The 18244-nt window shown below is 34.2% G+C and overlaps 1 protein-coding gene across 2 annotated transcripts; it reads left to right on the forward strand.

The window, feature by feature from the left end:
• Nucleotides 1-10430: 10430 nt before the first annotated feature.
• LOC115979202 (probable LRR receptor-like serine/threonine-protein kinase At3g47570) lies at nt 10431-14139 on the forward strand. Of its 2 annotated transcripts, XM_031101185.1 has the most exons (3): nt 11456-11589; nt 11669-13197; nt 13487-14139. In XM_031101185.1, the coding sequence occupies exons 1-3, from the start codon at nt 11543-11545 to the stop codon at nt 13915-13917; spliced, it is 2007 nt and encodes a 668-aa protein (XP_030957045.1). In that variant the 5' UTR covers nt 11456-11542; the 3' UTR covers nt 13918-14139. The 2 variants fall into 2 exon arrangements, with proteins under 2 accessions (XP_030957044.1, XP_030957045.1); XM_031101184.1 differs by having other exon boundaries at nt 10431-13197.
• Nucleotides 14140-18244: the final 4105 nt, after the last annotated feature.

Raw genomic sequence — 18244 nt, forward strand, 5'->3', positions numbered from 1 at the left:
GTAAATGTCGTCACAACAAAATTTATTGTTGTTGCTAAAAGTTTCCCTCCATTTTCCAAAAGTGAATAAAATTCCCTCCATGGTGTTAGCGACGACTTATTAGTGACTACCTTAGTGTTGTCGCTACAATACACTTATTAGCGATGACCATATATTTTCGTCACTAATGTATGCCTAATAGTGACGATTTTTTGGTCGTCGCTAAAACATTGGTCGCAAAAGACCAAAATTCTTGTAGTGTATACTCACAAAAATACAAGGTACTTGCATGATAGATTACTTGAACACCTTGGCATGAAATATGCCAACACACTATGATTCTAACAAAAAGTTAAAACATTTTTTAAAGTATACAAGTGTTAACCCTAAAAAGTTAGGGAGTAATAGATACATGAAACATTAGAAACTAAATTGACATAGCCTAAACTTTGGGGACCAAAAACATAAATTACCTAAATATAATTGAATGAAAAGGAAAACAAAATGTTGAGGCTTGTTTGTTTCATCTTCTTGAATGAATATTGTAATTTAAAATTTTAAAGGAAAATTATACTAACTTTATTTGACATTTTGAAAATGATTAGAGACCTCCTCTAGTAATAAGAATGACACTTAGACTCTGAGTTTATTACTTTTTTTTTTTTTTTTTTTCAATTTTTCATGATTTTTCTTATCATATAACCTAATAAGAAAATATGCATAATGAACACTATTTGAGGTTATTTTATAAATGAGATTTTAATTTGAAAATTTTGTATCTTGACTAATTAATAATGGCAAGTCAATGGTTATTGAACATTTACTTAAATGATGAAATGTTGTTTACAAAAATGAAACGAGGTTTCTGACATCTCCCAAACCTTGAGGGGGTTTAGTATAATTTATCCAAATTCTAATCATGACATCTCAAAATCTTTTAGGATTGAATTAATCCATTTGTTGTGATTTTCATTTTTGTTTATTTTCCATTCTTTTTCTGATTGCCTTTTTTTTCCCCTCGAATGTAAGAGTTGTTATTCTTAGATTCTTTTAAAAATCTACTTGGCATTTGCCTAAGTAAGACATATAGGGATTTAGTCTAAAATTAAATTATAAAATGTTAATTGATATAAATAGAAAATTAAATAAAAAATCGAGTAGAAAATTAAAAAAAAGAAAATTAAATAAAAAATTTGCTAGGATCATATTTTTAGGTATTGGATAATCTGATTCAAAATACACTTTATGATGTATTTTAAGTCTTACTTATAGTGTCTAAAAGCATTTTGAAGGTTATGATTAAAGACACAAGACACTACACAAGAATCTACTTAAGACCTGCCGAATTTGCTTCCTTGATAGAAAATTTAACTATAGGTTGATTGATTGAACTTTATTAAATTTTGATACCACCTCGATATCACTTGCTGATCTAGATTTGTAGATTCTAAATTTGGTTGAAGACGTTGTTGGTTTTTTTTTTTTGCACAACCACTTGTCTCTTATTTGGGTGGACCATACTTTTAGCATATTGAATACTTTAAGTAGAGCGATATTGTTGCTCAAGCTTGTAATAACCAGTAATATGAATATAATGTAACTGCATATTATTGCCACTTGCCAGCCTTGTGATTGCTGTCTTTCATAGCTTGAAGAAGAGAGGTAGATGGTCATTAACAGCCTCGGTGATGGTGGTTGGAAAAGATTTTCTAGAGATCGAGAAAATTGTGTGTATATTTGATTTTAGGTGCCGACTTTGTCGGACCGGCCTCAATCAATGCAGAGATAAGTATGAACCTAGAAAAAAAAAAGGGTCTTCTTCGATTAATGCAAATAGTCTTCTAGAGTTTGGTGTATCTAAATTAGAGTTCTACCTTGAGCACATATATCCCTCTGATTGGTGTGAACAATTAATTTACTTCCATGCAATACCATACTTTTTGATGGGAATCAAGATCAATTGATTGAGAACTTGAACTAGAATTGCATTAAAATTAAAAATTAAAAGCTGGAATTACAGAGAAACTAGAGTAACAAAGTTTCTGCCCAGGTCTAAAACTAAATTAAATTCACATAAAAAACTGATTGTACTCTTACATAGCAAGCCTATTTATAATCTTTAACGATTAGGAAATAAAGTAGCTCGTGGTTACATAAGTCAAAGATGTAATTAAAGAGATACACGGCAGATATGAGAAGTCAAAAGGAGTAGTTAATCTCTGATTTTAATTTGACACATCTTATAACTACATACTAGTGTGCATTTTTGCCGACAATGCATTGCATTGTATGTCTCAGCTAATTTTGTTGTAAAATTGTTACTGATTACATGGAATTACCGTATGCTTCACACTTGTACTGTGGAATAAAATCAATTATCAATGCAATAAAATGTTGACAACCGTGCAGTCGACTAGAATGGTGACCTTGCTAGACTTGAATTTGTTTGGGGAGTCAAGTTCGGACCTCGACATTGGGTAGCATAGTCCAAGGGCTTCCCCTGCATTTTTAGGCCTACAAAATGAGTAAAATCCAAAGTCTAAGAATCTTGAAATTGTTGAAATAAATAAATAATATATGCTTAATATAATAGCTTTGATTAATGGTTGCAATAATTACTGAAGTAAAGTAATATGTATTTTTAGCAAAATATTTTGATTGAATGATGAGCTAAAGATCATAATGATGTATATCTAGCACTGGGATGAGTCCAAAATAATGTATGCCAAATGGTTTATGTTCAACTATGGTCTATGTTCAAATAATGTATGTTCAGCAGTGACAGATCAATTTATTAGTATATGTGTTGATTAGTGAAACACTAGTAAAATCATGTTTATTAAATAGTTATGTAATATTAAAGTAATTTGTATTTAAAGGTGAACTAATCATGCACTCAATAATGTAAATTTAGAGATATGAAAACATAATCACTTATCTTTGTATGGTTTATAACTCTAGCTATATAGTATCAGTGAGGTGATATTATTCTAGTAGCTTGACACCAAGAATGAAGAGGTAGTATGCCATGATAACTTCAAGACTGAAGGGGAAAAATGGGTACAATTGGAGGGACAAAGAATATGTCTAGCGATGTGCAGAGGCTAGTTAAGTTTGTCTCCTTTATCATGCACTTAAAATAATTTTTCCTTAATAATGCTCTTTTAGTTATTATTCAAGTTATGAATAGTATTGTCTTCCATGACAAGGGCTTTAGTAAGATAGGTTTGTGTGTTCCATGAGAAGAGCTTTAATATGAGGTCTTTGTGCCTTCTAGGAGAAGGGCTTTAGTATTATAAGTTTATGCCTTCTATGACAAAGGCTTTTAGTATGAATGTTTGATATCTCTTGAGAAGTATGGAGATGGTAAAAGATATAGATGCGTTGTGGGATACAGTGTTCGTAATATGCATGGATGATAAGTATGGATACTTGGTGAGAGATGGGTTTGTAATATATATGAGTAATATGTATGGATAATTTGTGAAAGTTGTAATTTATAAAATGTATGAGAAATATGTATGGGTATTTTGTGAGATATGTAATTCGTATATAGATACTTTGCGAGTTATGGAGTTTAAAGATATAGGCAGTATGTATGGATATTTTGTGAGGAATGAATTTGTAAGATATATGGAGTTATGAGAGATATATAGGTTAAAGATAGTAAAGATATGAGATTATAGTTGTTGGAGGGGTTGTAATGGATAATATGAGGTATGGTGATGGCTTATGTTGCTTTCTAAGAGAAGAGATGTTGTAAGAGAAGTAAACAAGTAGATGTGTTTAGGTATTTGGAGATATGGGCAGCAAGATAGACGATTTTTAGAATATGGAAGATAAGAGCATGGGTATAAGATGGGTAGTGGGGGTATGGAATGGTGTCCTTAAGGCTTTAGCTTGGTCCTCTTTATATAAAGCCAAGTTTGAAACTAAATCAGATCAAGCTAGAAGAAAGACCAACAAATAAAGAAAGATTTTTAGCAAAGAAAGAGTAGTTTCTTTAGTTGGTTTTGATTTTTAGCCAAAAAAGGGAAAATTGTAATTTCAAGGCTGCTAGACTAGCTGTCACATCTATTCAAAAACAACTGTCAAAGTAGTCTAAGAAAGTTGTCATAGCTATCATAAGACAGTTGTTGCTTGGAGATTGGAGTTAGTTGGGGAGAATATTCAACATTTATTTTATGGATTGTGATTGAAAATGGTAAGATCTTTTTTAATGGTATCTTGTTGTTTTGGGTATAGCAGATGGTTGTTGAGATTGAGCATTAAGGGGTTGGGGATGTCAATTTCAGCCAAGTGTTAAGTGCTAAACACACTGCTGGTGATTTTCTTGAAATGTTTCTTAATTTGAGTATTTCCATGATTCTATTACAATACATTTTTAGTAAGTAATCAAATGATTGATTTTTTTTTTTTTTTGATATAAGATAGAATTTCTAATTTATCCTAATCTAGCATTACCTAAGTGTATATGTGTGAAACTCTCTCCTGGAGACCTAAACCCCGGCCCCTACCCCCCAAACCTCGGCCCTTACCCCCCACACCTCACAAACATTTATACTTGTAGAGTGACCACCACACCAAGGATGCGTAACGGTCAAATGATTGATTAATAATTTAATATTCAATGAATATTTAGAGATCTAGTTAAGGTCTCATTGTGTTGTAACTTAATCTTAGTGAGCAAATAAATCATTTAATGCTCTGCTCAGGCAGTTCTATGGAGAATATTTGGGTTGACCTTATATTTAATGCTCAATCAGGTTTAAGATTATGGCAGATTGAAATTGGACATCAAAGATATCATGAATATTTTATATTTGGAGATTAAAGACAGCCAATTAAATTTAGCCATGTGTTTGAGTTAGATTTTAGCTAAAAATAGTAATGTAGTTTATGTGAAATAATATGATTAGGTTTCTAAATTCGTATGAAAACAACTAGAGATTGAATGAATAGTTACTTGGTTAGGATTTAGATGGCTAGAGCTTTTGAGTATTTGTTATATGATGGGTATTAAGTTTTAGGTAAAGAGCAATGGGGAGTTTTATCATTTTAAGTGTTATGTGATAAGAGAGGCTTACTAGATGTTACCCGCTACACACTATCCCGTTAGAATTTAGGGAGTTGGAGAAGACATGCCAAGCAACATGTTTTTTTTATCAACTTTCAACCACTGGAATTTTACTAAACATACTTTTTGGCCCTCCAAACCATGACTTCCAAAGTTTTCCCATAGAGACTAATGAGCTTGAATCATGAGCTGAAGATGAGATGGCTTACCGTGGGAATTGATGAGATAACATGTCATGGGCATTGATGTCGTTTTGTGTAAATATGGGCTTTCATTGGAAAAACTGCTTTCCACGAGTATGAGAGAGATAATATTGGCCATGAACTTTGATTCATTGCTTGAGCCCGGTTCATATATTGATGTTGAGGATGTCGTGGATTATGAACCCAATTGATGAAAAGGAAATGTAGACCATGAATCCGCCTCTTGAAGTGAAGATCTTGTGGGCCAAGTGAGTGCAATCCTTGAAGTTGAATAAAATATGGGCATTTTTGGGTTTTAAAGGAGATTTACCCAAAATCAATGATAATGTTGATGTGGCATGGATAGCCAATGAAATAATGCCATGTGTTTTGAAAAAAGAGCCTCAACAAATGTTATGTCTTAAGTTGACTGTAATTATGAGTTTTTGTATCCTTAATAGAGAGCTTATATAAAAGCCCACTAAATCATATTTTAAATAAGGTTGTAGAGACCAGAATCCTAAGGTTTTTAGAGAGAAACCCTAGCCTCCACATTGCTATGATTTTTTTCAACCAACAGTTCTCTACCAAGCAAAGTTTCCAGCACCAACCATTGAAGATCTTATTAATGTTTTTGTTATGGCAATGGCTCTCTACCAAGCAAAGTTATACTACTGCAATCAAGTTGTTGTTGTGATGAAGTTAGTCACGTCGATTAGTAGATTTGTGCAACCAAGGAAGTCTACTAAGATAAAAAATTCAACTAGGTTGGAGCAAAGATGGGATCAGTAGGTTCTACAATAGGTAGCTATTCAAGATTGGGTAAAATTATTTATACTTGTAACCTCAACCTTATTAGTTGAGGTTTTCCTCGTCATGACCATATCGCCATGTCAATTTATCTTTCATTGTATGTGCTTTAATTGAATATTAGATGTAATTAGACTAAGTAATACACTTGGATTATTGGTTAATTTAATTGGGGCTAATTTAAACCCGATAAGTGGTATCAGAGCTAAGGTTATAGGTTTGAGTCGCACAAACATCATCATAAGGGGAGATTGTTAGGGGAGGGGGAGCACAATTTGGCTCCATACAACTGCTCTAAAAATAGGCTTGCACGGCGTGACGTCAAATGCCATTAAAGACTTGAATGTGTCTTCCTCGTTATCAATTGGTTTTGAAGTGGGGTGATATAACTCACAATCTGACATAATTATTATACATACATATAAATATATACATGATTTGATTTGAATCTATAAAATCCATTCTATGATGATTGCTTTTTATCATCAAGCCAATATACTATTTGATTTTTGGTGTAAATTAGATTTGAATTGATTTTTATTCAATGATAGATTCATAATTGTAGATTCATACTTTTTGGTTGTCTATATTTTACAAATGATAGATTCATAATTGCAGAACTGGTTTACTTAGATTTCTTGATTGTTCAGTTAGATTTATACCATATAGTTGTAGAATTTCATTACGTGTTTTTTGTAATATACAATTTTTACTGTTACCGTTTCATTCCATACAATAGAAAGACAAATAGAAGAGCGTGAATATATAATTACAGGATATTACCTACATTTTAAAAAGAGAAGTGTACTAACTATTTGGAAAAATAATAGACAAATAGGAGAGCGTGAATAAATAATTACGGGATATTGCCTACATTTAAAAAAAAAAAAAAAAGTGTACTAACTATTTGGAAAAATAATTATAAGAATGTAACATTTTTTTTAGAGACAATTTCAACTTATGGCATTTACTCCTAATAATAACTCTTTATCACAAGACCAAGACACTAATTGGTTTTTGATGTAGGCGAGAATTGAATCTCAAATCTCTTATTCAACCATCAGAGATTTTACCAGTTAAGCTAACTGGAATCCACATAAAAATGTAGACTTGATAAACAAGAAAGGGATCATGAACAATTGAAATCTTTTTTTTTCTTATTTAATTTATTTCAAACACAAAGTTTCAAATGAAAAATAGTTATTAAAAAAAATAAAACATAAATATAAACTTCTATTAAGCAATGAATTTCATGGATCATCATAAGTTCTAATTATTATAATCTATGGAAAATGATAATACTCATTATATTTTTTAGGATCTTTACGCATAAAAATGTAGTAGTTATCTAAATAGTAATAATTACAAACATAAAATATATTGTAAGGTTGAATTAAATCAACCATTTTATTGGCTTTATTCTGTGCCAAATTTGATTGTATTTCAGCATTTAGTAACCCTGTATTTATGTGGGTTTTGTTGTAAGGGTAGTGAGTGAGATAGAGTGTTGATTGCTCAAGAGTGTGTAAGAAAACAGAGACTCGTGGCTTGATCTCGCGGGTGGCTTGCGGCTACAAGCCGCCAGACGCAGCACACGTGCCAAGCATGCCAGAAGGTGAATAGTCATGCTAGCTGGAGTACTACAGGACAAAACATGACAACTGACCATACGGTTATCTCGCGACTGGAACTCGCGACTCAGTCAAGTCGCGAGGCCAAGCCGCGAGCCACCCCTGTTTTGAAAAACCTGACGTTTCACATTCTCCTCTCACCTCAGTATAAATACCCCTTATACCCACAAATGAAAGAGAGCTTTCAGAGAGAATTTTGAGAGAGAAACCCTAAAGAAAAAACAAGATTGATTCACCTACAATCTATACATTAGAGTCTCTTCAAATTTCTCAACTCTCTTCCTCTCCATTATCAAATCCTTGAGAGGCATTTTACTAAAACCTTGTTCTCACCATATTCATCACTGTGAGAGGGCTGTTTGGTTTTCTGGGAAGCAGTTAGGAAGAAACCAATCTACATTAGTTGATGCTATGGTCTAGTAGTGGAATCCGGGAAGTTAGAAAAGAAAAAGGTTCGGCACAACCTCGTTGGAGCAAGAAGCTTGGAGGGCTTAGGTGCACTGGGTAGATTAGGCTTGGAGGGTCTATTGCTGTCCATGTATCCCAACTACATTTTCTAGTGGATTGTTTACCGCTTGGAGGGCAGCGGAGAGGTTTTACGCCGAGGGTTTCGGTTTCCTCTTCGATAACACATCGCGTGTTGTCTTTGTGTTTGCATCTTCATTTCCTTTTATCTTTGCCTTTTATTATCTGCTGTGGGTTGTGATTTTAATTTGGCTTAGATTGTTTTTCCAATTCTATATTACAACTTATGTTCATTTTCCGCACACTAGTTCTTTGACATAAAGCTTGAATTGGTTAATTTGTAAATTGGGGGTCTAAACGTTCAAGGGTGTTTATATACATATTTGAACTTTCATATATATATATATATATATATATATGCACGGATCAACCAATAGTAACAATAAGTATTCAATAGTTGCAATATTAGAGGGAGGTTTATTCCACCTTAACTATACCAAAGTAGTGAGGGTAAATTAGAGCGAGTCTTTGAGCAGGCCTTTGCAATTTCAAAATAGTTTATTTGGATTTTATTGCATTGGACTTATTAAAATGATGAAACGCATGTCTACTTTATCCTTAGGAGGGGGAGTACGATTCATCCTAGAATTACCAAATTGCTCAAAAATTACAGTTAACTTTTGAGAAATTCGGTTCAAGTAGGAGAAGTAATAGGTCCAATTATGTCTACACATGTTTGAGACTAATAGTGACAGAGCCGAAAACTTTTTATAGGAGGGCTAAGCTAAATGTAACAAAATTCTTAAAAGTTTTTTTTTTTTTTTTAATAGAAGACCCCAAAAAAGTAATTTATGTCATAAAAATTTAAAAACCAGTCATTTATAAATTATAAACAAGTCATTCAAGTGTTTTTTTTTTTTTGTTGATAATTTAATAGTTAGGATAGGAGAAAAAAGATTCGAACTCCAGATGTTATGGACACATCAAGAAATGCCAACCAAATAAAATTTGAAGCAAGATAATAATACAAAATATAAATACATCACTCAATATGTACAACACTATATTATTACATATATATAATTTAAGTTATAAACTCAACTGTACCATTTTTACATATAACATAATAATATATTATAAATAAAAACACAAACATCAATTCACCTTCCGCCACATTTTTGGAGTGTTGTACAACACATAAAAAGCTACTACTTCTTTTTTACCACACATTCAACTAGTAGCTTTACTATATCTTTCCTCCTCGAAAAAAAAGAAAAAAAGAAGCTTTACTCTATCTTTCCCCAAAACATAACTTGCAATAAAAAAGAAAGACAGCACATAATGGTGAAAATAGAGAGAGATACTAATGGTTGCTAATGGAAATAATTGGAACAGGAGCAGGAGCCTGGAGCTTAGGAAATAACATTCATGGATGCACACAAAATAAAGGTATGATACAGACTTGTTTTGTTTTTATTTTTGGATTTGGAATATGTTAAAAGGAGATTTGGGGTTTTGCTAAAATTTGGAGAGCTATGGGCTGAGCAAAGGGCCAATGGAGATTTTTTTTTTTTTGTTAGGCTTTTTGTACCAATTTTTTTTTTTTTTTTGGTTTTTTGTTTACCAGTTTAATTTGTAAAGTGCTACGTCCATAATATTTTTACATTACTTTTACAATATTTTACATTTATTGGACTAATTCAAAAATTTTAGATGATAATTTTAAATTTTGAGAGAGTAAATTCTAAAATTTCGGGAGCCAATGAATAAATTTACATGTAATTTATAATTTTTTTTACTAGTTCTAATGGAGAATTCAAAAAGTTAGGGGGCCATGGTCCCCCCTTGCCCGCCCCTGGAGACTCAGACAGGCTTCACCAACCAATAATGTTCAACGAAACATGGCTGCCTAGAAAAGTAAGCTGATAAGTGTGAACAGCGGTTCGATTGGAAGGCTTATATATCCAACAGTAACTTGGAAGTTGCAAAGACACCCATCTTGACCCAAATGCAATGTTTGTTGTTTACCGTTTACTTATGTGTAACAAATGATATCCATCTAATATATCATGACTCGTGAGTTATGACTAGTCCTAATAACTCTTTTCAAAATCCGAAGTCAAATGTGAGCTGAAGTTTGAAAATTCAATTTTTGAAGTTTGAAAATTCAATTTTTGTTAGGGAGAAAAATATCAATAATCATATATAACAAAGTTGTGTCTACTTGCTTCTGCCTTTTATGAAAAATATATAAAGGGACTGCGCTTACCAATGGTTGAACAGACATTGCCTACCATTTGTGCACAAATATTATTTTCTACATTTTTAGTCCCTATGTTCTGAGAGGGAAAACATTGTTCTTTCATACATTAAAATATGATGCATTTCCGTTTCTTATTGCTTCTTCTTTCCCTCTTTCAAATCATTGCAAGTTATAGCATGAAAATGGTGGGAGGCATTGACTCCAGCACTGACAGAGAAGCCCTTCTAGCTTTCAAATCCTTAGTTTCTGATCCTCAGAATGCTCTCTCTGGATGGAACATAAGTTCATCTCATTGTACTTGGTTTGGTGTGAACTGCACCAGCAATGGAACACGAGTCCAATCACTAAGCCTTACCAGTCTTGGGCTCTTTGGCAATATTCCTCCTCAGCTCTCCAACCTCACTTCCCTTAAAACTCTAAACCTTTACAACAACTCTTTTTTTGGTCAAATTCCTTCTGAGTTTGCCCGTCTTACTAGCCTTCAGCGTATAATTCTCGCAACAAACAACATCAGTGGCACCATTCCTGTTAGTCTATCTGATTGTCTTATGCTTGAACAGATGAGTTTTGAGAACAACAAACTTACCGGTCTCCTTCCTAGTGAACTAGGCCAACTTCCCAGACTGAAAATCCTTGATGTGTCCATGAACAATCTTACCGGTGCAATCCCCTCTACTTTTGGCAATCTCTCCACTATCACCAATCTCAGCATAGCAAGAACCAACATATCTGGCAAAATTCCAAATGAGTTGGGTCGTCTCCAAAATCTTGTCATGCTTCAACTCTCGGAGAATCAATTAAGTGGTGAGATACCCTTTTCGATTTTCAACATATCCTCCTTGGAGTACTTATCTCTCACACAAAACAGGCTTGTTGGAAAGCTGCCATCCAATATAGGTCTTACCCTTCCCAACATAAGGGAACTCCACCTGGGGCGCAATAGTTTGGAAGGGCCAATACCAAGTTCTTTATCCAATGCTTCACATATTGAATTCCTTGATCTCCCTTCAAATAATTTCACTGGGCCTATTCCTTTACTTGGTAACTTGAAAAATCTTGCCAAATTAATTCTTGGCCGAAACAAATTATCTTCTACAACAGAGCAGAATTTTCAAGTATTTGATTCCCTTACAAAATGTACCAAGTTAGAGTACATCTTTCTCAATTCCAACCAATTAGCTGGTGAGCTTCCCAGTTCAGTTGCAAATCTCTCATTCAATCTCCAACAATTTTGTATTGATGATAATTTGTTGACCGGTAGCTTCCCTCAAGGATTTGAGAGGTACCAAAACCTTGCAGCCTTATCAATTCAACAAAATTCTTTCAGAGGCCAAATACCAAAGTCCATTGGAAAGCTTCAGAAACTACAAATACTTCAGGTACATGAAAACCTCTTCTCCGGAGAAATTCCTGACATCTTTAGCAATCTCACACAACTATATGAGCTCTATATGGGAAATAACCAGTTATCTGGTAGAATTCCCATGAGTATAGCTACATGCCAGCTGTTAGAGAAACTTGTTCTAGCTGGGACAGCGGTCAATGGAAGCATTCCAAAGCAAATTTTCGAGCTTCCCCAGCTAAAATTTTTGATACTGGCGAATAACTCTTTAAGCGGTTCTCTGCCCTACGAATTTGGCCATTTGAGACAGCGTGAAATCATGGACATTTCTGGAAACCAGCTATCTGGATATATTCCTGCAATAACTGAGAGATACTCAAGTTTGCGCAGGCTCAACATTGCAAGAAATAAGATAACTGGCTCATTACCGAAGTCGCTGGAATATCTAGCGGCACTGGAGAGCTTGGATCTTTCTTCCAACAATCTCTCAGGCCTAATACCCAAAGAGTTGCAGAACCTTCTTGTTTTGGAGACGTTAAATTTGTCTTTCAACAGCTTTGAAGGAGATGTACCGAAAAATGGTGTCTTTGCAAAAATCAGATGGGATTCTCTCCAGGGAAACTCCAGGCTCTGTGCATTTGACCATGATGCTGCCGAAAAGCTAAGAGTCAATACTTGTGTCACAAAAAAGAAGTCAAATTCTGATTTAGTACTCAAAGTCACTATTCCAATTTCTGCTATCATTGTGCTTGTCTGTGCATTGTGTTTAGTGTGGGCATTAATCACCAAAAAGAAGAGCAAGATAAGAAACAATGGAACTTCTTCATCTGTAGTCAAGGGTTTACCCCCAAGGCTATCTTACTCAGAAATCCAGCTTGGTACAAATGGTTTTGCCACAGAAAATTTGTTAGGAAAGGGAGCGTTTGGGTCTGTTTATAGAGCTGTTTTCAGTACTGGTGAGAATGGAACCCAGACCACAGTTGCAGTGAAGGTTCTAGACTTGACACAAAGTAAAGCTTCCAAGAGTTTTGATGCAGAATGTGAAACTCTAAGAAACATCCGCCATCGGAACCTTGTTAAGGTGATCACTTCTTGCTCTAGCATTGATCACACAGGAGCTGCATTCAAGGCTTTGGCTATGAAATTCATGTCTAACGGTAACTTGGATAAGTGGTTGTATCCAGAGGATGTTGAACGTGGATCAACTCTGACATTAACCCAGAGACTGAATATTTCCATTGATGTAGCTACTGCCTTAGATTACCTACATCATGATTGTGATCCACCAGTAGTCCATTGTGATTTGAAACCCGGAAATGTGCTTTTGGACGAAGATATGACTGCTCATGTTGGAGATTTTGGGTTAGCAAGGTTTCTCGCCCATAGTTCATCACAGAATGAAAGCAGCACAATTGGTCTAAAAGGCTCAATTGGTTACATTGCTCCAGGTATGTAAATCTTATAGTATGAAACTTGAATGGAACTTATGATTAAATTCACCATTTCCTAATGGATTAAGCTTTTAGGACAAATGGTAATTTGTCATAGTACCAGCCCAACTAATTTCAAGTTCCGAACATGTTTCCACTCTACTTCTCTTGCTACATTTAACCCAAAGAACATATTTGAATGGAAGAAATAGGAATATTTAACACTATGTTTCCTGCATAGTTCTTTAAGCTTTTAATAATTTCTGGTTGGGAATTCTTGATCCTAATATCCTGAATTCTTTTGTAGAGTATGGCTTGGGCGGAAAGGCTTCAACCAGTGGGGATGTCTATAGCTTTGGAATACTGCTGCTTGAGATGATCATTGCCAAGAAGCCCACAGATAAGATGTTCCAGGAAGGTTTAAGCCTAAACAAGTTCATCGCTGAAGTGCACGAGAGTAAAATCTTGGATATTGCTGATCCAGGGCTTTTCAAGGATTATGAATCTGTAACACGACGTAGCAGTACTAGTTGTTCTATTGGTGGAGATAGCAGCAGCAGCAGCAGCAGCAGCGCCAGCAACAACAACAACAACATTACTTTAAGAAGTGATGAGTGTGTGGCTGCAATGGTGGGAGTTGGATTATCTTGTGCTGCTCATTCATCAAAAGAACGTTTTACTATGAGAGAAGCCTTATCCAAGTTGCAAGAGATTAAAAGGAGTTTTATTGGATCTTGAAGCATTGCCTTAACACTTTTGTGCGGAGTTTAAGTTCATTGCTCAAGCTATTTAAGTTTGATGGCCAATTAATAGGATCATATGTCAAATTGCATTTTCTTTATCAAACCCCAAATTGAGGCAGTTCAGAAATTTTCTTATGTTAACATGTGCTAAAATAAGATAAAACCTTAGACCACACCTTTAATGAATGCAACATCCCCTTGGTTCATATTGAGCCATCTCTTATTCATTTGCCTTTTAACATTGCCCCTTCACATGCTCTAGAAAAAAATTTTAGTGGTTTTTGTAAGAAATCAATCAATATCTTCCCTATTCCTTATTCAATCTGATTGAATTTATTTCATATTGTGGCTACACACTAGCACAACCCAAAGTGTTACACTTTTTGCCATAGAAGGTTATGTGTATCTAGTGTTCCTTGTTTATAAACCCAGTCTACTACTACAAGAGTTAGGTCCTTCTGTAGTGGTACTCTAGTTATGTAATGTCTTATAAACCGGTTTAAAACACTAGTTTATATACTTTCGTGTGTGTTTGATGTAGGGCACGATTTCTCTAATTTTTTAAAATATTTAATTTTAGTATTTTTATGTAATTTTTGTTATTTTAGGTTTAGGTTATTTATTTCCTTCTTTTTAGGTGTTTTTAATATTGTTTAGTCAAATTAGGGTTTTATATGCCTTCGTAGCCGCCTTAGGGTTTCTAGTTGTCCAAGGTTTTGTTTTTACTATTTAAATGCATTGTAACTTCCAAAGGTAATTCAGTTTTCAGACTATTATCAATAAACACAGACTTTTGTCAAATTATTTCTCTGGTGGATTCCAGTTTTCTTCTCCTTGTGGATTTAGGGAAACCTCTCATGGATTTGAGGTTTACTACCAGGAACTAACAGTTTAGTTTCTGTTCTATCAAGAAAGCATTGTGTGTGTTTACTTTAGACTTCCGTAGTATCAGAGCCTTGACTTACCCTGGTCCAATGGCTTTCTGGCGAGACGGTGACCACCACAACAACAACGGCAGCAACGACGTTGACAGCACAGTCTTCATTAGGGCTGAGTTCCTTAATTTTCATGATGAGAATTACCAATTTTGTGAAAAGAGTCAACAAATTATAGGTGAAATCATGCAAAAGATTGGTACTCTTCTTGCTAGGAAATCATCTCACAAAGACAATGACCAATATATTCAAAGACGCACTCCTAACTACAAGAAAATTCCATTCTTTGATGGAGATATGTGTAAGATGGATTTTATCGACTGGCTTCTTTATTTGAAAGAGTATATTAATTTTTGGAAGATTTGTGATGAAAGAAAAGTATGGCTTGCATCTAATAAACTGGACGATGAAGAAGAGGAATGGTGGGAAGAGATTCAGATCACTAGAAAGCAGCGAGGTAAGCATCCAATCTGCTCTTGGCAAAGAATGAAAAAAGTATTAGTTGAATTATGGTTTCCTAATGACTATTATGATATACCAGATTATACAAGCGTTGATTATAAATATGTATATTCATATGGAAAGCAATATGTTCAAAACAAGAAAGGTCAAAACCAAAATTATCATAGCCAAGTCCATATGTCAAATAAAGGAAAGGGTTTGAGGGTTGAGAAGAAGCAGCCTATTACTAAAGAAAAATTTGAAGTGGTTAAAAAAGATCAAGACTTGCAACAAGTTATTGAATTGAAGATTGAAAATACCACTTGTCAAAAATTTGATGAAGAGGTCAAAGAAACGAAGGTTGAGTTGATTGTGGACAATGACAAGAATGAAGAGATGGTAATTATTGAGAACATTGTGGAAGATTCAATTGAGGTCAAATATGAGGATGAGTCCACAACTCACAATCCTCAGGTCTCAGTTGATTTGTTGAAGATGACTACACAATATGCTGATTTTCTTGAAGTAGAAAATTTTAATTTTATTATCAACCCTTTGTTGATTGATGTTGCAAATAAATTGAAGGTAGATAAGAAGAAATTTTATGCTACAATTTATGAAGGATTCAAGTTTCAAAACCGGTTTAAGTTATTAAAGCATTTGAAGTATTTGTTTATTTGGTGTGGAAGATTTCAAATTTCAAAGATGAACTTGAGAATGAGTTTGTTTCAAGTAGAAGGGTCTGATGTAGGACACAATTTCTCTAATATTTGTAAATATTTAATTTTAGTATTTTTATGTAATTTTTGTTATTTTAGGTTTAGGTTTTGTTAGGGACATATTTTTATGTAATTGACATATCATTTGACAAAACGCACTTTATTTGTATTTGGGTAAATCTAAGTAGGTTCAAGATGATTATTACAAGTGGTTAAATTGAAGACATGAAGACTACTCAAGAACTGTTCAAGAAAAGTGCAAATCTGCAAGCCTCGATACCTCCTCGATAGAAGCTCGATCTGTCGAGATTCATTAAATCTAGACAGATGTCTCGATCGATCGAGCTTACGGGTTTCAGATTATAGCCAGCAATGTTTTTATTCTAAAAGGCTATTTGTTTATGGGTTTGTATAATCCTTATTAGACTAGGAAAACCCAAGGTTTGTGTAAACCTATTTGGAATAAGAGAGCCCATTAAGCTCCTATTTAAAGGAGGTAGGAAAAAGAAAAACCTAACCCTAGAGAGCTTCATAAGGTTTTCTTTTTGAAACCTTAGCCTCCTCCTACAAAAGAAAGAGTTCTTGCTGCGTTTCTTGTACGCCTTTGGGTTTTGTAACCAAGCAAAGTCTTTTGCACCAACATTGAAGATCTTATTGCTGTTTCTATGTGAAGTTGCTGCAAATCAAATACAACAATCAAAGGATTGCTATGGAGTTAGTCACGTACTGGGATTCGTGCAAAGGAGTAAGTCGCGTACTGGGATCCGCACAATTGGTTAGTCACATACTTGGGAGTTATGCATCGAAAGGGGAACTATCACTACAGAACAAGTCCAATTGGGTATTCGGGTAAGGGTTCAACTGTAGGTTGGTAAGGTACTTGGGATTCCTTTACTTGTAACCGTTTGTTGTGATAATAGTGGAGTTTCAGGAGTGGTGACCTGAAAATCACCCGATGGGGTTTTTGCCGTTAGGTTTTTTCCTTGTAAACAAATCATCGTGTTATTTATTTTTCGCTACATAATTAGTTTATTGGTGTTTTGTTTGTCCTACCACATTTTTGCATGATAAATTGATTAATTAATAACTTGGCTAATTAATTAATTAATTTCTATCACAAGGGGTCATTCAGTTTGTGGCCTATCAAGTGGTATCAGAGCAAGCACACTCTAATTAGGGTTAATCTTTGTTATGTGATCCATTGACCCTTGTTGTCATGGAAACTCTTGATTATTTTGATTTGCATGATCTTATGTTGAATGATGATGATGATATTCAAGATGCCTATTGCAAGCTTTATAATTTTTGTATGAAATCTCTTGAATATTCTGCAATATTAAAAGCTAAATTTAAAAAGGTCAAGCTTGAAAAAGATGATTTGATTGCAAAATTGGATGAAGCCAAAAATTTGAATGAGAATTTTAAAAATCAAATTTTATCTCAGGTGGACAAAATTAAAAGTTTGGAAGAGCAACTAGTTGAATCTAAAACTGAAGTTGAAAAATTAACTAGTGCCAAACTTGTTGTTGAGCCTAACTCAAAAGAAAATGATTTTTATATTCCTCCATTTAAAAGGAATAATGAAGAGTTGAAGGCTAATATTGCTAGGATAGACAAAGGTAAAAGTTCTGATGTTAACGCTGAAATTTCTAAACCTATGTCTAAAACTCCTCCTAGGACGAATGAAAATTTTGAATTTGTCCCCACTTGTCATCATTGTCATATTGTTGGTCATATTAGGCCAAATTGTCCTAATTTGTCAACCTCTAAGGTTAGACCTCCTTCTAGGAAGCATAGTAGTTCGAAAACTACTCATGTTTGTCACCATTGTGGTGCTTCCGATCACACTCGTCCTAATTGTTTCAAGTTGTTTCCTCATAAGCGTGTGTCAAATAGGTCTCATCCTTTGTCTAAAGGCTCTGTACCTATTCTTGGTGAGTTATTAAAAGCTTTGAACTCTTTAACTCAATTTCAGGGGAATTCTAATTCCTCTATGTCCTATAGTAGTCATACTAGGACACGTGCCTTTTCATCTTCACGGCCAAAGACTCGTGCTGTGTGGGTGATAAAGGATCCTAAGACTTAATTGGCTTTTTTGTTTGTCCTTTAATTCTTTCTATCTAAAGTAGGACTTTCTTTACTTGATTTCTTATCTGCTTTTGGAATCATGCTTTCATGCATCTACACCCTTCTATCATGCCTTCATGCATATATATTTTTCTTTCAT

Source organism: Quercus lobata, chromosome 3 (assembly GCF_001633185.2).
Source record: "Quercus lobata isolate SW786 chromosome 3, ValleyOak3.0 Primary Assembly, whole genome shotgun sequence".
In the NCBI taxonomy this organism is placed as follows: Eukaryota; Viridiplantae; Streptophyta; class Magnoliopsida; order Fagales; family Fagaceae; genus Quercus; species Quercus lobata.